This window comes from Arachis ipaensis, chromosome B8 (genome assembly GCF_059453495.1).
Source record: "Arachis ipaensis isolate K30076 ecotype BB chromosome B8, ASM5945349v1, whole genome shotgun sequence".
Taxonomy (NCBI): domain Eukaryota; kingdom Viridiplantae; phylum Streptophyta; class Magnoliopsida; order Fabales; family Fabaceae; genus Arachis; species Arachis ipaensis.
Genome location: NC_142443.1, coordinates 7000060 through 7021110, shown reverse-complemented (window position 1 = coordinate 7021110; position 21051 = coordinate 7000060). Strand labels below are relative to the sequence as shown.

General features: G+C 34.2%; 2 protein-coding genes across 2 annotated transcripts; both read right to left on the bottom strand.

Moving 5' to 3' along the window:
- Window positions 1-34: 34 nt before the first annotated feature.
- Window positions 35-3610, bottom strand: LOC107612669 (uncharacterized). The gene is made up of 9 exons (XM_016314370.3): window positions 3320-3610; window positions 3056-3146; window positions 2917-2977; window positions 2611-2688; window positions 2192-2265; window positions 1825-1938; window positions 1591-1698; window positions 685-723; window positions 35-571 (listed from the first exon to the last, which is right to left on the bottom strand). Exons 1-9 carry the CDS (start codon window positions 3424-3426, stop codon window positions 485-487), a joined length of 759 nt encoding a protein of 252 aa, XP_016169856.1. The 5' UTR covers window positions 3427-3610; the 3' UTR covers window positions 35-484.
- Window positions 3611-7090: 3480 nt separating this feature from the next.
- Window positions 7091-8362, bottom strand: LOC107611845 (uncharacterized). The gene is made up of 2 exons (XM_016313736.3): window positions 8287-8362; window positions 7091-8164 (listed from the first exon to the last, which is right to left on the bottom strand). The coding sequence occupies exon 2, from the start codon at window positions 8149-8151 to the stop codon at window positions 7336-7338; it is 816 nt and encodes a 271-aa protein (XP_016169222.1). The 5' UTR covers window positions 8152-8164; window positions 8287-8362; the 3' UTR covers window positions 7091-7335.
- Between the last annotated feature and the right edge of the window lie 12689 nt (window positions 8363-21051).

Genomic DNA, 21051 nt, shown 5'->3' with positions numbered 1-21051 from the left:
CGATAATGACAAAATGCAAAAATGAAATACGTTGTTTGTTCATATTAACTTGACTGTCTGAAATTTTATTATATAATCACATGTCCAATTTTTAAGCGTCCAGAAATTGAACATTTCCCAGTTTTTAAACAGATTGCATGCTCACTGAATCTCTTTCTAAATGGACTTCTTGGCACTATGAAAGAAATTCTCAAATATGACTCACTGGAGACGCAAAGTAAATATAATCCTATTTTCAATAGGCCGGAACCAGCAAGTTACATAATTTCTAACGAAGACTTAATAATGACACACTAGTTAAAATCCCTATGTACGAGTTCTTGTGTAACATCCCATCTAGATGCATCTCGTGACCCCACTGATAAACATGCTAACAAGTATCCATCAAATTGACAGACAAAGGAATAGCCAGCATAAATGAGTGCTCTCTTCTCAGGGACTTCTTTGTTAGATTGATTGCGTATGAAATGCCTCCAAACACAGTCTAACCTCTTTTGACAGGCCTCTGAACGTAGGATTTGTTTGGATCTTCCGTCTTAAGCTTAGGGGGCCTAAGTTCTCCTTTCTTATTCTGCACATACATACACACAACAAAATATTAGTCAAGGAATTTATCATTTTTTTTGCTCCGCGTGTCAAATGGAACAACAGCTTATACAAAAAACAGCAAGCAGCATATCTCACCTTCTTTCCACCTTTCATGAAATCTCTCCAACTGGACACCTGATAATAAATCCATTGTAGTAACGTTATCCACATTTTGTACAATGTTAAATCTTTTTCTGAAGAAAAGCAATAAGAAAAAAACTGCATTGATATTTTAATTAGACTAAATTTCAAGTTCCTGTACAATACGAATCATCAACACTGTCAAAACTAAGTGGCGTGCATGATGGTTTCTTTGACTATATAATCTATAAATTCATTGCAACCAATGAACCCATATTAACAACTTGTACAGCCATCTGAACAGAAAGTTGTTACTGACAATCCAAAAGAGCATTAATTAAAAAACAATAGAAAAGTATTGTTTCCGAATTCAGAAACAAGTTAAATAAAGAACTGATGGTACTAAATGAAATAAATAGAAATGCGAAGTAAGTTTCATAATTGCCATTTGGCAATGATTGGGTGAGGTAGAGGAGAATGCATCCATATGAACAAACAAGGCTCTAGGGGTGTGATTGATAGACTCATGAACAACTAACATGCAACAAGAACTGAAAAATGGTGGCCACAAGACCAAGGCTGGCTTCCACCGTTTTGGGGTCTAAGGATGGACAGCTTTATGCCAGCCTTACCTTCATTATTTTCTTAATAATGTTTTATCTTGTTACTTTAATATCCACTTATATACTACTATCACACTGCTACTCAACTTTATTACAGACAGAAGGGAAGTACATGTGGACCCAAAAAACATATTGGGGTTTCGGCCATAATCAGGAACAATATACATAACACGTATTATTGTACATTTCATAGGGAAAGTTAAGAAAAGTGAGACAAAGATTATGTTTTATGGAAGATAATAAAACAAATTGCAGTTGGATGTATAATGAAAGTTAGACAAAATCATAGAAAACTAACCCTCTGTTCTCTTGTTCCTTCCCACTCTTCTTCATGTTCACGCTTCCTTTTCCACATCTCTTTTTGTTCCTCTTCATCCTTTTTTAATCTGCCTTCCTCCTCTGATATCTACATAATATTGAAGAAAATACAAGGTAAGAAACAAGAATGCCTTTTATGCATATAATTACTTTCGGGCTAAATTTTCCTACATAAACAGCATCTTAAGGATAATGACAAGTAGTTAGAGCATACCCTCATTTGCATTTTTCTTCTCCTCCATTCTTGTTCAGTTAATAGTTCACGAACCTTGATTTTGAGCTCTTTCTGGAACTCCTCTGACTGTTCATATTGTTTATCATATTTTCCCTGATAAGCACAAGAGAGAACAAAATATGATAGGTCTTTTGGGGGGAAAAGAAAGGCAACCAGTATATTTTTTGTTTAGTATTGATAGCATACTAATTATAAGAGATTAGAACACGAGCAGGGGCTAGACAGATGAAGAACAAAAAGAAAGCCTCAGTGCCTCACAACAAGAGGGTATTCTAAAATTCTAGGTTCTAGATGCATAATACAGATCACAGATTTGTATATAACTCTAATAAAACAGTAAACATACCTCTTCAACCAAAGACTTAATTTTCGAAGCTGTATCCTTCTTCAACTGCTTCTTCCTCTTTGCTCTAAGTTCTTCTGCAGTCCATATCAATGGGGGAAAAATGAGAGGCAATTCTTTCAGAGATTTGAGGACCAAAAAAATGAGAAACTAAAAGATGAACAATTAAATGACACATGCAATGAAGAGAATATTGCACACAATAACAAACAAGTGGAGGAATGCAGACAAATGACCAGTAAAAATTAAGAGTACTCAGCTAAGAATCAATCAATAATCACAGCTGAAGTGCTAAAATTTCAAAGAAACAGAGAATCCTAAAAAAAAAAAACCAACCCACAAAGGAGGCAGAATAAAACCCCTTAATGGAAAGAATTTTCAGGTAAGAACTATATAATAAGTAAAAAGACAACTATACTAACCTTTAGCTGAATTGACCTGGCTAAGAAGGTAATCTCTTTCATTTTGGTCTAGTAATAATTGTTGGGCTTTTGCTAGGGCTGCAGACAATTAAATAGCACAACAAGCATTAAGAACAATTAAAAACTTTCATATGAACTTCTCTAGCTGCGCCTACAGAATAACATGCTAATTGATGTACAACTCTGAATTCTGAGTATCCTACAGCAATAACATGCTATTTTACATCATAACATTGCAGAATTCCATGCAAGATAACAAGAATAAGCTTAATAGAGAGGAAAGATAAAAGCATTAATTTCATATACCTCCAAAAGCCTCCTTTGCTTGTGGATGCTTACATTTATCAGGGTGAACCATCAAAGACAACTACAAAAAAGGATTAGCAAGTGTAAGTTGTAACAAGGCCAAGAACAAATTAGTTAGTTAAACCAACCATGAAGTTACCTTGCGGTACTGCTTTTTCACATCATCAGGTGATGAATCAAATGGAAGCTTTAGATACTCAAACGGATTCAACTTAAAACAAGAGAGAATCCTGCAAATACAACAACAATGTTGATCAGCATACATACTTTAAACCAATAACAAATTAAAAAAAAAAAATCTTTTGTAGAAAAATTGTTGTTGAGCATAGTAAGAAACATCAAATTGAAGAAACATCCAGTTAAAATCAAAATTGAAGTAGTGCCCCAAAAAAAAACCTAATACCTAGCGACTTCGTTGTCCCTCTCGGCTTCGCTGACTTCGGCGAAGAAGTTCTTGAGAAGCAAATCGTCGTCGACGGTGGACGCAGCCGCAGAAGCTGTCTCTCCCATTTCTCCGATTTCGATTTGAATTTCAATTTTAGATTTTACCAGCTTCTCGGATCAAACCACACCTGCAGCTGCAACCTCGCCAGAAAAAATAAGATTTAGCTCCACCTACAACAATTTCGACGCTATGTTTGGGGATTTTTGTTTTTTAGAATAAAAAATAAAAAATAAAATTGAAATTTTCTTTTTTTTTTTTGTCTTAAAATTGAAAATTTCTAGAACCTATGTTTTTTTCGCTGTATGTTTGGGCCTTTTCTGCAAGTTGTATTTCAATGGTTTTGGGCCTTAATTCCTAGTCCGAAAAGAGATCCATTTTTTATTTTATATGAAAATCTTTAAAACGTTGAGGTAGGCAGGTAGCTGTTCCTCCTGTGAAATGTCCATAGAATTTATTTTGGATGATTGCGAGTGTAAATTAGTTTTACATGTCTTTTATATTGATAGTATGAATAGTTATCTAAAGAAATAAATATAATTAAATGACTACATAAAATATTTTATATATTAGTATATTAAAATTAAACTCATATTTATAAACTAACAAAAAATCAATTCTCGTACTTAGTTTGTTAGTGGGATAAAACAAAAGTTTGTAATTAAACTATAATTAAATTGGAACTAGGCAGTTGGTTGTCACGAAGGAATTGTACACTTGAAATGAGAAGGTTCAATCGTAAATTAGAACATTTTTTAATTAATCTTAATTAATTAGAACCTTGAAGCATAAGTCAATAATAGATTGGACTAGAAAAAAAAAATTTGTTGGGTCAGATTAGGCCTGGAAGTGAGAGCCGAGTTGAGCCGAGCTAGACCAAGCTCAAGCTCGGCTCACGAAAACTGAGCTTGGCTCACGGCTCGGCTCATTAGCTATCGAGCTTATTTCTTTAGCTCAAGCTCGACTCACCAAAAGCTCACGAGCTGACTCGAGCTCACGAGCCGGCTCAAATAAGAGAAACATAAATACATAATCTATAATTTTATATCAATAAATTATAACTTATATATTTTTAAAAATATTTGAAAAGATCAATTTTATATATTGTTTATCTATCAATAAATTATAAATTTTTTATTTATGTCCTATATTAAAATTATATGTAAAAAATAAATATAAATATTAAATAATTAAGATTGTTATAATATATATATATATATATATATATATATATATATAATCGAGCTAGCTCACGAGCTAATGAGCTGAGCTTATCCAAGCTCAAGCTCGGCTCATTTAATTTATGAGCTCAATTTCAGGCTCAAACTTGGCTCACCAGCTCACGAACTTAGCTTATCGAGCTGTTAACGAGTCGAGCTCGAGTTGGCTCATGAGCTGGCTTGACTCACTTCCAGCCCTAGGTCAGATGAATTGAACCATTTTTACGAAAATACTTAATAACAAATAAAATTAGTCAAAACTCAAAATCAATCAAAATTTATTTTATTTAGTATTTATTAATTACTATAACAATTAATAAATGCTAAATAAAATAAATTCTGACGATTTTTTTTGTCTCCTTAATATTATTACAGTTTTTAATCCTAAACATTACAAACTTATTCACACAATACTTATACACACAACATTTAAAAATTTCATTTATTATTCAACGTCAACCAAATTTTGAACTCAGGTACATTAATTTTAAGATAGAGATGATGATCACTAGATCAAAAATAAGTTAATTAATGGTCAATTATAATGACTAAATTGAATAAAAGATTTTTTTTAATCAAAAATAGAAAAATTTAAATTTGTAATTTCTTAAGTAGATATAAAGAAACTATACTATTTGAGTTATACCTAATTGACAATGACAAAGTAAGAGTGAGGGTAGAAAGCAAAGGCATGGCACTTACTAAAGCCTCCTTCTACAATACATTACATAGATATAGATTTTCTGTGGTGGATGAAAAAGATGACACGTAATGAAAAGGTTTCTCCAATAATTAAGGAAGAAAAATAAAGTATAATAAAATGACAGAGAGTTTGAAACCAATTGCTTTAAATTAATATTCTAACTAACTTGGTCATATTTTTCTTTCCCTTTCTTTTACTCTTCTTTGATGTTGGCCCAAAAGATCATTAGAATGAAAAAAAAACAAAAGCAAAATCACATTTGACACATTCACACTACTCTTTGCTAAATTGATCATCATATTTGTTTGTTTCCCGCCCAATGAAATTGGTAGCTAAAACACACTATATATAATTCACTTAAAAGTAGATGATGTTATTGTTATCATCATTCTCTATATAGGTAACTCCAATTAACGATGACATAGAATGGTCCTGTAAATTATAAGAAAGATATTATTGTATTAATTATTAAAGATTATCAGTTATTGATTAATTACATAAGTTATTAAAAGTTAGTTACTAAAAAATAGATGTATATATATAAGATTTGAATCTCACTGTATTACCTTCTCACCTTAGTTCGGCATTTTTATAAGTTTGTCAATTCTTATTTTCAGTACTTTGCTTACTTCTTGCACCGGCAATTTTAGTATAGAACTTGGGATATATATAGAATTAAGAAGAAAAAGGGAAAATAAGTGTTGAATTTAGTGTCTTAATAAGTTGGAAAGTCATCATGTGAGGCAAAAGACAAACGAGGGGTGGATCCATGATGTTCCCAAAGAATAAGAGGAGTTAGGCAGAGACAGGACCCATTTTGGAATAACCCCACAAATTGGCTGAATTTAATAAAAGGGACTACAAAGTTGAAATTAAAATAAGCCATCCATAATAACGTTATAAATATAGGACAACATGATAAGTACCTAGCCAGTTAGGTAGGTCAACTATGAGCTTAATTAGATTATTACTATATATATATATACACGAAAAGGAAAAGTACGAGGAGCCAATAGAATATTTATATAATGTGTATAATGGAGGTTTAAAGAGTATTAGAGATATAATTATTAGTGTTACATTTTTCCATCAGTTGAAATTGTTGGGATGAGTGGTATCATGACATGGTATTAGAACGCTAGATCCAAAAGATCAAAAATTCAATTCTTGGTGAACTCCAAAATAATTTATTTTTTTAACCAGTAATCAATTAATAATATTTTAAAGTGTACATATTAAATTGTTAAATTAAAAAATTAAATTAATGATTAAAATTATTGACCAAAAAAAAATTTTACTGAATTTTTAACATTTTTTAACTAAAATCATATGCTAAGTATGAAATTTTGATCATATTTAAAAATATAATTAAAACTAGTCCTATATTTTTTTAATTATTTAGTAATATTTCTTAATTTAAAAATAAAGAATATGATAAAATTAAAAAGTATTATCAAATTTGATGTCACTACAAATATAGGAGACTCGAATCCACAATCTCTTAATTGAGTATGGGGAGACTATGCCATTTGAGCTATTATTCATTGGCAAAAATTTGGAAAGATAGGAAATTCGAACCCGCAACCTCTTAATTGAGTATGGGGAGTCTATGCCATTTGAGCTATTACTCATTGGCTAAAAAATTTGGAAAGATAGGAGACTCGAATCCGCGAACTCTTAATTGAATATGGAGAGCCTATGTCATTTGAGCTATAACCTATTGGCAATGTAACTGTCAAATTTACCGTGTGCATACATGCACAAACATATACATAAATATAAATAGGTATAAATATAAACATGTTAATAATAAAATATGAAAAGAAGATAAGCATATATGAAATATATATGATGTTACACATAATAACTAAAGTATTATTGTCTCTTCCTCTGTCCAGTTAATTGACTTATTTGAACTAATTAATCAGCAGCTCCCTGAAAAGAGTGGAGCTAGCTGCTGGTAGAGACAAAACAGACATTAAGAGTGATATATATAATAAAAATTAAATAAGAGTGCATTATTATGGCTAATTAATTAATTAATCATCATGAAATTAAGTAGCAATGCAATGTGGTTCCCATAGTAGAAAAGACCTTCTAGAATCCTTGCAACTAATAATGCTCTTTGGATTATTATTATTATTGTGATGATGAACCAAGTAATCATCATCATCATCATCATCATCATCATCATCGTGATTTGCTTCATCTACTTCGTCATCTTCATCATATTCCTCTTCTTCATCAACAACAACATTGTCATCTTCCTCAAATTCTTCTTCTTCTTCTTCATTAGCAAAGGTAAGGACGAGACGACCGTCTTGGCGTTGAGCACAGAGCTTATTGTTGTTCTTGTTAATGCTTTTGTGAGGAGCAGCAGCAACAGCTGGCAAAGCTTCTAGAAACAGCCTCCCATTGCCGTCACGCCGGCGGGACAGCGTCCCAAGCGAAGGCAGCGGAGGAGGAAGAGAAGAAGGAGGTGAACGCGGTGCGCACTTGTTCACGACAACAAGATTATTAGCACAATGCTGTTCTGGCAGAGCCTGAGTTTGAGCCTGAAATTGAGTCTCGACGCGAGAAGGGACTGTATAAGAAGAAGAGGAAGAGAAGAGAAGATGATCGGAGCCGGTTTCGGATCCAAGGCTTTCAGTGCATATCTGGAAACTCTTATCACTGAGAGAGGGTTTTTTAGTCTTTGCAACATAATAAGGAGGAGGAGGTTTTACAATGCAATTCAATGAATTCATCAATGTTTCTTCTTCCATGGACTTATTATTATTGGACATCAAGATTGAACTCCAGCATGTTCCAACAAACTTCTTACTATTATTCTCTTCTTCTTCTTGCTTCTTCATTGCCGGCACCATCATCTTAATTAGTAAGCTGCATCCAACAAGTTATCATCAAAGTTAATTAATTCACAATAACAACGAACAAAGCCTAGCTAGTGATATTAATTTCAAAACCCAAAGCTTATTAAGAAAACACATAGATATATATAGTACCTGTGATTATTATCAACAGAAAAGTTAGGTTTGAGATGAGAGTTCAGGTGATGGTTGTGGTTAATTGATGTGAGGAGGAAATGGGGTATTTATAGGGTGCCAAATGGAAGAACCAATAACAGTATCTATCTACTGCCACGATTGAAAAATCTCCCTTTTCAGGTTTTCAATATATTTTTTTTTTCTTTTCTATTGCTTACGTTAGGGGCGAAAGGCAGAGGAAGATCTAAAAAGACCATCTATGAGGTGGTTAAACAAAATCTATATGTAAGCAGTCTCTCTATAAACATGATATATAACAGAGCACAATAACGTCATTTGATTCATATAGCCGACCCTACTTAGTGGGACAAGGTTTTGTTGTCGTTATATTGCTTACGTTAGGGTGTTAAATTTTTCATTTTTTCTATCATTAATATTATTAGTTGACATTTTTTCTTTTAAAATTTTTATTTTTTTTCTGTTCAATAATAACCCAAAAAATTGTTTTCTAATTTTATCACATGTCCATTTATATATAAAAGTCTATCACATTTATCATTCATTCATATAGTTAATCATGATACGTATACCAAATTAGATTTGAAAATGTTCTATGTGCGTAAAAATCAATTATTATATATTGTATATATTTATTTATATATTTTTTTAATTAAATAATTAAATTTATAATAGACTAAAAATTAAATTTATTTATAGTAATATAATAAAAAATTTATAAGATGTCAAATACATATAACTAGTGACTGATTTTTTTTAGGCATAATATAATTGAAATAAATTTTGTACTTGATCTACCTACTTGAGATGAGCACTATCAAACACTTAAATCATGTCAAAATATTGTCATTTATTAGTTTAAAAGTAATAATTAAGAGATTTAATTTATCTTTTTAATTAGTAAAAATTTAAATATATGTGTTATTTTTTAAAAAATGTCAAAAAGATAAAATATTTAAACTTTTTTATTTAAAATAAAAAGCATAATTAGAAGAATAAATTAAAACTCTCAATTATTTTTCTTAGTTTAATATACCACTAAACGTGTATTATTATTATTAGTAAATTAATGTACCATGCATGCTTGTCTGATCTTATCTTATATGTAATCAACACATGATGTCTTTTTCATTAGGTTCTAAACATACACTTGCTTTGATGACATATGGTAAAAATCAATAAAGCATATGTAGCTAATGATCTACCATTTTGGTGTAACAAACAAACAAATTAAAGCTCCTTTTGAATTAGTAAATAGGAGGAAATTAAAAGGCTCGTCTACTAAACAAAAGTGAGCACCACAATCCTCCATTCTCTCTAATACCCATCACCCACCAAAAACATACATAGTTTAATAATTCATAAAAAGTCATTGATTAACATCAATGAAACTATGAAAAGGGTAGTGAGGTCATTGCCACTACAACCATACTCAATGGAGAAAATAAAAGAAAAAGGCATGGCTATAATGTAGAACTATTATTATATATGTACATAAAAACATTTATTGGATGAAAATGGCTTAAGAGGGAAGCAAAGGAATCAACTTTAATTTTGGAGAGAGCAGTATGATTGGGCGGCTAGAAATCCCACAATCTTATTGCCTCGTGGAGAATCCGACACTAACATCTAATATTTGATTTCAGACTATAGTAATAGTGTATACCTTTCTTTTTCTTTTCTTTTTTTCCTTTTTACTTTTTGATGGTATATATATATAAATAATTTATTTAGAAATCATAATGGAATAATAATATGTGGAAATAAATGAAAGCGTGTCACGTCTAATCTTTTCGGACGGACACAAGACTTACTTCATTTGGCAGTCGCTCTTGTTTATGCTCCTTCTTTCTCACATTATTTTGCATTTGTGCATGAGTTTTTTTTAGTAGAGTATTATTTTTGTCTCTAATGTTTGGGGTAAGTTCTAAAATTGTTCCTAACATTTTAATCGTCCTATTTAAATTTCTAATGTTTTAAAATTGACTCAATGTTGTCCTGCCATTAGGGATCCGTTAACAGAATTGACGGCGGGACAAAATTGAGACGATTTTAAAACGTTTGGAACTTAAATAGGACGAAAACATTAGGGACAAAAATGATATATAGAAATAAATTTTAATTTTATCCTTCAATAATATCAATTTTTTACTATACATAGTATTCAATTATTTTTTAATCACATCTAAGTAAATTACACTTAATCATATTACTTCCATTTTAAATAAAGAGTAAACTACCATTTGTACCCACGAAAGTTGAAAACGCTGATATATCTACCCATAGAAAAAAGAAATTACCATTTGTACCCATAAAAAAATGTTTTTATAGACAAAATTATCCAAACCCTAAAAAATTATCTAAAATTCCTAAATTACCCTTCTCTCCACACTATCATCTCCTTCCTCCCTCCTCTCTCTCTCAATGTTCTCAGCCACCCAATCCCAGCATCAACCACAAACCACTGTCTAACCCTCCTCATCATCGTTCACCCTTCTCCGCTAGCAACGTCGCGGAACTCCGCCAGCCCAGGAGTACCGCGCCAGCTTCTCCTCGCCACCATCACCATCGGCCTCAAACCAGAGCCTACCGCGTCAGAGACCCTCCTCTTCACGCTACCTTATCGACGACGGCGGCATCAAAAGCTGCGAGAATGTCAGAGTCGAAGCAACCGCCGTTCCAGCAGACCTTGCAGATGGCGAGGCGGGCCTGCAATTTCAGGAATTTTCCCTTCATCTTTTGCAGAGCTTCTGTCACCAGCCTTGAGTTATACAAGATTCCAAAGTAAAACTTGCTCAAGAGTGAAATGGCGCTTCCTCTTCTTTTTCCTAGCCTCCGCAAGTTCCTGAAATCAAACAACAAAATGTTCCACCGATTCATAACAATAATAAAACATAGATTCAAATGCATTTGAAAGCAAATTGGTAACGTTTTAAGACCTTAGCATGAAGATGACGTTCTCGACCTATAAGGGGAGCCTTCTTGGTCTTGTCTTTAGGAACGGCGTCTAGTTTGCGTGTTTTGAGGGATTTGAAGGGTTTCTTAGAGGCAGAGAGTTTAGGAGCCTTAGAATGGGATTCATGTAATGCTTCGCATTAGAGTCCGAAGCTGGAATCCGCTTCCTCTTCTTGGTGCTTCCATCATCCTGCTTCTTCGCCGCCATTGTAGCTCAAGCTCTGAGCCCTGAAGTTGAGTTTAGTCGGAAGAAGAGAGGGCTCTGTTACGCAGAACATGAAGCTGAGGTTTTCGACTTAATGGTGAGAGTGTGTTAGAAACGGAAAGAGGGGTGGTGGCTGGGTGAAGAGGGTGGTGGTGGGATTTGAGATTAGGAAGGGAAAGAAGAGTGGTGGTTGGGTGAAGAGGGTTAGGGTTAAGAAGGTGATTGGGTGAAGGAGGTGGTGTGGTGGTGAAGATAAGGGTATTTTAGGGATTTTATGTAATTTTTTAGTGTTTGGATAATTTTGTTATGCGAAATCCATATTTTATGGGTACAAATGGTAATTTCCTTTTTCTATGGGTAGATATGTCAGCGTTTTCAACTTTCGTGGGTACAAATGGTAGTTTACTCTTAAATAAATTAACCTTTTTTATAATTTTACTCTTAAAGATTTTTAGTTATCATGAAATGTTTGTAGAATGACTAGTATATAAATTTACAGAAAAGAAAAAAATAATATATATACAATAAAATATAAATTATACCTTTTGTCTCTAATGTATCAAAATTCTTTAAAATTATAAAAAAATAAATTTATTTAAAATAAAAGTAATGTAATTAAGTGTAATTTATTTAGATGTAATTAAAAAATAATTGAATACTATGTACAGTAAAAAATTAATATTATTGAAAGATAAAATTAAATTAAAATTTATTTTTATGTATCGTTTTTGTCCCTAACGTTTTGTCCTATTTAAGTCCCTAACGTTTCTGTTAACGGATCCCTAACGACAGGACAACATTGAGTCAATTTTAAAACGTTAGGGAATTAAATAGGACGATTGAAACGTTAGGGACAACTTTAGGACTTACCCCAAACGTTAGAGACAAAAATGATACTTTACTCCTTTTTTTTAAAAGGAAAAAAGGTCAACACACTTGAAATACACGAATGGAGTGAGACAAAGATTGTGTTTTGGATGAATTCCTTGAGAGAATCATCTCTCAGCGTCAATATATATATATATATATATATATATATATATATATATATATATATATATATATATATATATATATATATATATATATATATATATATATATATATATACATAGATACATAAATAAAATTCCTTTATACTAGGAGATGCAACAGAATCAGATATCTAAAAACAGAAACTATATCAAAACAGAATAACTTATATAAAGCCTATATCTTTTAGAATAATTTATATACAGCCTATATCTCTAATCTGATATTCAACACTCCCCCTCAAGCTGGAGCATATAAATCATATGCACCAACCTTGTTACATATGCATTGTATCCGAGGACCCCGGAGAGCTTTGGTAAAAATATCTGCAAGTTGATTGTTGGAGTTGACAAAGGCTGTTACTATTTCCCCATTTTGCAACTTCTCCCTTATGAAATGGCAATCAATCTCTATATGCTTAGTCCGTTCATGAAACACAGGGTTGGAAGCAATATGCAAGGCAGCTTGATTATCACACACCAGTTCCATCTTACTCGGCTCACAAAACTTAAGTTCCTTAACTAATTGCTTCAACCATATAAGTTCACATGTGGCAAGTGCCATAGCTCTATATTCAGCTTTCGCACTAGATCTTGCTACAACATTTTGCTTTTTACTCTTCCAAGATATCAAGTTTTCACCAATAAAAACACAATAACCAGATGTAGAACGTCTATCAGATGGAGATCCTGCCCAATCTGCATCAGTATACCCAATAATCTGGTTATGTCCTTTATCTTCATACAACAAACTTTTTCCTGGAGAACCTTTGATATATCTAAGGACTCTAACAGCTGCGTCCCAATGACTATCGCATAGGGAGTCAAGAAACTGACTTAGGATACTTGTGGCAAATGAAATATCTGGCCGAGTGACTGTCAAATAATTCAACCGACCAATTAATCTGTGATATCTACCAGGATCTGCAAGAGGTTCTCCTTGATCTGGACTAAGTTTTGTGTTAGGATCCATTGGTGTATCTACAGGTCTAGAATCCAACATTTCAGTTTCTTCAAGAATATCCAGAGCATATTTTCTCTGTGAGATACAGATCCCAGCATTAGATTGTGCCACTTCAATTCCTAGGAAATATTTTAACTTCTCTATATCCTTAGTCTGAAAGTGATCAAACAAGTGTTGTTTTAACTGAGTGATTCCCTCATGATCATCTCCAGTAATGACAATATCATCCACATAAACAACCAGATATATGGAGGTCGTGGAGGAAGAATGACGGGAGAAAACTGAATGATCTGCTTCACTCTGAATCATGCCAAATTTAGAAATAACAGCACTAAAGCGACTAAACCAAGCTCGAGGGGATTGTTTCAAGCCATATAAAGATCGGCGTAAATGACATACTAAGCCGGAAGACTCCCCCTGAGCAACAAACCCGGGAGGTTGCTCCATGTATACTTCCTCCTCGAGATCACCATGTAAAAAAGCATTTTTAATATCAAGTTGATGAAAAGGCCAATGGCAAATGGCAGCCATAGAAAGAAAAAGACGAACAGAGGCCATCTTCGCAACAGGAGAGAAGGTATCACCATAGTCCAAACCAAAGATTTGAGTGTAGCCCTTAGCCACAAGGCGGGCTTTTAATCGATCAATGGTTCCGTCGGAGCCAACCTTAATAGTATAGATCCAATGACAACCTATAGTAGATTTGCCCGGTGGCAATGGAACAAGATCCCAAGTACCAGTAGAATGTAAGGCAGACATCTCCTCAATCATAGCCTGGCGCCACCCTGGATGTGAAAGAGCTTCTGCTGTTGTTTTGGGTATAGAAACAGAAGACAAAGAGGAGGTAAAAGCATAGAGCGAAGATGATAAATGATGGTAACTAAGAAAATAATAAATAGGATTAGGATTACGGGTGGAACGAGTACCTTGTCTGAGAGCAATAGGAGGACTACTGCTAACTCCCGAAGAAGGATCCAAGGACGGTTCAACAACGACTCCAGGAGATGAGTTATCTTGGACTGCAGGCTGTGGGCGGCGATGATAAACCTGGAGAGGCTTTATGGGAATAGGAGGCCCATCTAAGTAAGGAACAGGAAGCACCTCCGTAATGGAAGGTGAAGTGATGTCGGGTGCAGAGAAAAAAGGGGTATTCTCAAGAAAAGTGACATCTGCAGACACGAAGAAACGACTAAGAGCTGGAGAATAACAACGATAACTCTTTTGAAATCAAGTGTACCCTAAGAAAACACATTTGATAGAGTGAGCAGTTAACTTGTCTTTGCCTGGGGTAAGATCATGGATGAAACAAGTACAACCAAAGACTCGTAGTGGAAGAGAAAAAATGTGCTCATGAGGAACTTGATTTTGCAAAACAGAAGAAGGCATATGATTAATCAAATAACATGCAGTCAGAACAGCGTCACCCCAAAACTTAAGGGGAACATGAGTATGGAGAAGAAGAGTGCGAGCAGTTTCAATCAAGTGACGATGTTTACGTTCAACCACACCATTCTGTTAAGGGGTATGAGGACAAGACGACTGATGTATAATGCCTTGGGAGGACAAGTAAGATGAAAAGGGTGCTGAAAAATACTCACGAGCATTATCACTTCGTAAAATTTTAATTGAAGTTTTGAATTGGTTTTGAATTTCAGAACAGAAAGACTTGAAATGTGCAAATAATTCAGATCTGTCCTTCATTAAATATAACCAAGTGCAACGAGAAAAGTCATCAATAAAGGTGACAAAATAACGAAAACCAGAATGAGAAGTAACACGACTAGGTCCCCATACATCAGAATGAATAACAGAAAAGGGAGACGCAGCTCGTGTATTGACACGACTTGAAAAAGAACTACGAACATGTTTACCTAAATGACAAGTTTGACACTCTAAGGTAGCAAGACAAGATAAACTCGGGACCATAGCTTGTAACTTCGAGAGGCTGGGATGTCCCAGGCGTCAATGGACCACGTCCGGAGACTCAACAGCAGCAACAGAAGGCACAGTAGTAGTGGGTAAGGCAAGTCGATACAGTCCTTGAGACTCACACCCTGTACCAATCGTCTGTCCCGTCCCTCGATCCTGCACAATGACGGAGTCAGCAAAGAAGGTAACAGAACAATTAAGAGAATGAGTAAGTTGGCTAATAGAAATCAAATTGAAAGGACAATTGGGCATGTAAAGAATAGATTTCAAAGGTAATGTAGAAAGAGGAGTAGCTTGACCTATTCCCTTAGCACCAATTTTAGAACCATCAGCCAAAGTGATAGAAGGAAGAAATGCAGGGTGTTCAAGTTTAGAGAGGACAGAAGAAGTACCAGAAATGTGATCAGAAACACCTGAGTCAAGGATCCATGGTCCAAGAGAAGAGGAATGAGAGATACAAGCAACAGAATTACCAGAGTGGGCCACCGAAGCAACGAAAGTAGATGCCTGCTTTGAAGCTTGGTACTTGAGAAACTCATCATAATCATTGCCAGAGACAAATATCCCTTGTGGTTGTGCGGCGGAGTGAACGTCAGATGGCTCATTAGTTTGGACAACATTAGCTACCTTGGTAGGACGACCATGGAGAGCATAACATTTATCCTGAGTATGACCAATCCTATGGCAATAGGTACAACTAAGACGAGTACGATTACCACGACCATTACCACGACCCCCACGGCCGCCCCGAGTGGGCACTTGAAAGGACACTTGAGAAGAAGATTGGGATGCCAATGCAGTTTGGTCGAAAGTATGGGTCTCAAGAGAGGGGCCGGTTGCAAGAGTCGTGCAAATACGTCCTGAAGGGAAGGAACGGGTGAGGTGCCCAATATTTATTGCCGAAGAGATTCAAGTTCAGCTGGCAACCCAAGTAACGTAAGTACCAAAAACAGCATTCCTTGTTGAGCATGATGGTCATCAGCATTAGACACATAGGGAAGGAGAGTCAAAAACTCTTCCTTGACAGCTTCCACAGCCCCAACATAAGATTCCATATCAGTTCCTTGAAGCTGTAAACTACACAGCTTCTTAGCAACATGGTAAAGTCTTGCAATGTCATTAGTGTATAAAGCTTTAGCACCGTCCCACACCTTTTTACAAGTTTTGTAAGCCCGAAACATAGTCAGCTTTGGTGGATCAATGGTCTGCCACATAAGGTTACATAGCTGGGCATCAATCTTCTTCCAAGTGGTTTTGTCAGCGGCGCGAACATCATCAATAGATTTAGTAAGGTGGTCTTCATAGCCTTGGCCCATGAACCAAAGTTCCACAGAATCAACCCAAGAAAGGTAATTTTTGGCACCCATCAAATTTTCAGAGGTCATTGTAGCGGTTCCAGAAACAACAGATGTTAGAACAGCCGGTTTGCCACCATTGGAGTTGGTGTCGGGGGTTACCTTAGAAGACATGATGGCAGACACTCAGAAACGGCCGGAAAACACCTACAGAAGGGAAACGAGGGCCGGAAAAAGCCTGGGCAGTGGAGCGTGACGTTCACGCGCGTCTGGAGCGGAGGCGCGTGAGAACCACGCGCAGAAAAAGGGGCAGCGCGTGTCGGCGCGTGCGGCGGTTGACGACGGTGAAATTTTGGGGACAGGCCGAACTTGGCTTTCCGGTTCTGATTCTGGGGTTGCTTCGGAGTGGGTCTGATGTTTGACAAGGTTTTGACCAGAAAAACAGTTTCTGACGAAGAGACACAGCTGATAGTGTCAACTGGTGGGAAAAGGGAACATGGCTGAGAGATTGCAGCCGAAAAAAAAGAAAAACAAATAGAAACCAGAGCCAGGTCGGAACCCGCTCTGATACTAACTTGAAATACACGAATGGAGTGAGACAAGGATTGTATTTTGGATGAATTCCTTGAGAGAATCATCTCTCAGTGTCAATATATATATACACATAGGTACAAAAATAAAATCCCTTAATACTAGGAGATACAACAGAATCAGATATCTAAATACAGAAACTATATCAAAACAGAATAACTTATATAAAGCATATATCTCTCAGAATAACTTATATACAGCCTATATCTCTAATCTGATATTCAACAAACACAACAAGGTGAAGCAAAAGAAAAGAAATAAAAATTCATAACGCTAAAAATATCCACTACACTTGAACCTTGATTTTTGAAGATTCTATCATTTCTTTCTAGCCAAATTTTTCAGATGACCGCAAAAAAATCAACCAACCACCGCTTCTATTCCATCTTTCTCGCTGATATATCCGTCCAACTTTCATAGTGTTGCTTGAGCGTACCTGAAATAGTCCATATCCTTCCAAGAGCGAACAACCAAGCACATCACACCTGCCAAGTGAGTCATTTGTGCATAAATTAGAACAAACATATTAAATATACATTAAAATTAGTTATTAAAATATAAAATACATATTAAAAATAAATTAAATTATATATATTTATATATAAATATATAATAATTAATTTTAATATGTAAATAATAATTTTAAAATTAAAAAATATTATTAGTTCACATGCATGATTGTAAAAAAAGAACGAGAGATTTAAATCAGGTTAAGTGTATAAAGAATAAAAATAGAGAGATTTTAGTTCAAGATGAGAAGATCAATGAAAGATAGAATAACTACTTCTACGAGTTATTTAATGAATGACAGAAGACTTTTTCGAGTCTTGGTTGGTTATGCACGAGGGAAGAAGATCAAAATTTCGAATACTATTGAAGGATTTGAGACTTCGAGATAAAAGAGGATCTAAAGCGGTTAAAAAATGACAGGGTAGTAGGACCCGATAATATTCTGATTGAAGTTTGGAAGGACCTTAGAGAGAAAGGCATTAGTTAGTTAACTAATATTTTAATAAGATTTTAAAGTCAAAGAAGATGCCAGATGAGTGGAGAAAAAACACCTTGATACCTATCTACAAGAATAAGGAGGATATATAGAATCACGGAAATTATAGAGGGATCAAGCTCATGAGCCATACAATGAAGTTATAGGAAAGGGTGATAGAACAGAGGTTGAGACAAGAGACACAAATAATAAAGAACCAATTTGATTTTATATCAGACAGATCTACCACTGAAGCTACATACATGTTAAGAAGGATGATGGAGAAGTAAGTAATAAAAGGAATCTACATATGGTATTTATTGATTTAGAAAAATCATATGATAGAGTGCCAAAAGAGGTCTTATGGAAGGTTTTGGAAAGGACGAGAGTAAGAATCGTATATAGTTGTACAATTAAAGACATATATGATAGGGTTATAACTAGTGTGAAGACTCAAGGTGGTGTGACAGAAAATTTTCTATTAGTATAGGATTATACCAAGAGTCATCCTTAAATCCATACTTTTTTACATTAGTCTTGAAAGTACTCACAGAGTATATCCAAGAGCCTATGCCATGGTGCATACTTTTTGCCAATGATATCATCCTTGTGGAAAAGTCAAGGAAAGACCTAAATAAAAAGTTGGATTTATGGAGATAAGCTCTAGAAGTATATGGTTTGCGCATAAGTCGTAGAAATACGGAATATATGGAATGTAAGTTCGGTCACTGAAGAGAAAACCCTAATACAGAGGCGAAAATTGGAGAAAACATCCTACAAAAAGTTAAAAGTTTTAAGTATCTTGGGTGTAACATACAGGATAATGGAGAGATTGAACATGATGTAAATCATAGGATCTAAGCAGGTTGGTTAAAATAGCGAAATGCGTCTGATTTTATATGTGACAAAAAAATGTCTTTATTTAAAACTTAAAGGTAAATTCTATCACACTGCTATCAAAACAGTTATGCTTTATGGTACAGAGTGTTGGACGGCTAAAGGAGAGTACGAACATAAATTAAGTGTGACAGAGATGAAGATGTTGAGATGAAAGAGTGGTCATACGCGATTGGATAGAATAAGGAACGAAAATATAAGAAAGAGAGAGAGAGTTGGAGTAGCATCTATTGTGGAAAAGATAGTAAAATCGCGTCTCAGGTGATTTGTACATGTGAAAAGAAGACTAACAGAACACCCAGTATAGTCGGGAGGGTGGATGAGATGGAAGATAGACAAAGGAAAAAGACAGAGGAAGATCTAAGAAGACCATCCATACGGATGTCAAACGAGATCTACATATAAACGATATCTCTATAAATATGATATATGATAAAATTCAATAACATCGTTTAATTTGATCCATGTAACTGGCCCAATCTAATGGGATAAGACTTTATTGTTATTGTTGTTTGTCGTATGGATGCTTGTACACCATATATAAGGATGTATAGTGTGTTATATTTAAAAATATCCATATATATGTAGTGAAAATATAATAATAATAATAATAATAATAATAATAATAATAATAATAATAATAATAATAATAAATTACCTTTCGTACCAAAATTAATTTGTACTTAAATACTAACACCACTTTAAAAAACATTTATCAAAATTAATCTTATATAATAACTTTTAATAATTAAAATTTTCAAAAATTGTCTTTCTATGATGTCTTATTCAAATGAATCAGCCTCGTATATATAATAACCTTTAATACAATTCTGATGATATAATCGAACACCATAAAGCACGATTAGTTGCATAATTAAGAATTCACTCAGAGATCTGGTTTCTATTTTTTCGACACATTCAGCTTCGTAGTAAGAATAACCACTCTACAAATGTTACTTGTTACCACGAGTAGAAAAAGATTTTTTTTTTCATTAGTTAGATATCAATACAATTTTCTTACACGATGACTTATCCAAAGAAGTTTACATGCGAACACTCTCGGATCTTGATACTCCAAAAAAAAAAATGCAAGTTAAAGCAATTTTTATATGGACTAAAACAAGCCAGTAGAATGTGAAATCTGAATTTGAGTGGAATGCTACAAAGAGAAGGTTTTATTCAATCAAAACACGATTATTCTCTTTTCACTAAAGTCATGGACAAAGGATTTACAATAATTCTGATTTATGTAGACGACTTCATTCTTTCTGGAAATGATATGGAAGAAATCATCTATGTAAAGAAGGTCTTGGATGAGAAGTTTAAAATTAAAGATATAGGCAGATTGAAGTATTTTATAGGATTGAAATTTGTTCACAGTTCAAGAGAATTAGCAATTTGTCACCGCAAATACACATTAGACCTATTAGAAGAATTTAGCATGTTGAGTGCCAAGTCAGCAAGCACTCCCATGCAATATTTTACTGTTCTCTCTAAAAATTCTGGGACGAAGTTGAGTGATTCATTATGGTACATGCAACTAGTTGGAAGGTTGTTATATTTCACCAACATTCAATCTGATATCTCGTATGTTGTAGGATGTCTGAGCCAATTTTTTTATTGTCCCACTGATCATCATTTTTAAGCAGGTCTCTATGTGCTTCGGTATCTCAAAAATGATTCGAGTTTAGGATTGTTGTTTGCCAAAGACAATAACTTGAAACTCACAGATTTTGTTGATTTGAACTGGATAATTTGTCTAAATACTAGAAAATCTATAACTGATTATTGCTTCTTTTTTTTTTTGTAAAACTCTTGTATGTTGGCATGGCAAGAAGTAAATTATTGTCAGGACGTTCTTCATCAGAGACAGAATACAGAGCAATAAGCCACCAGGCCACTAAAAAAGAACA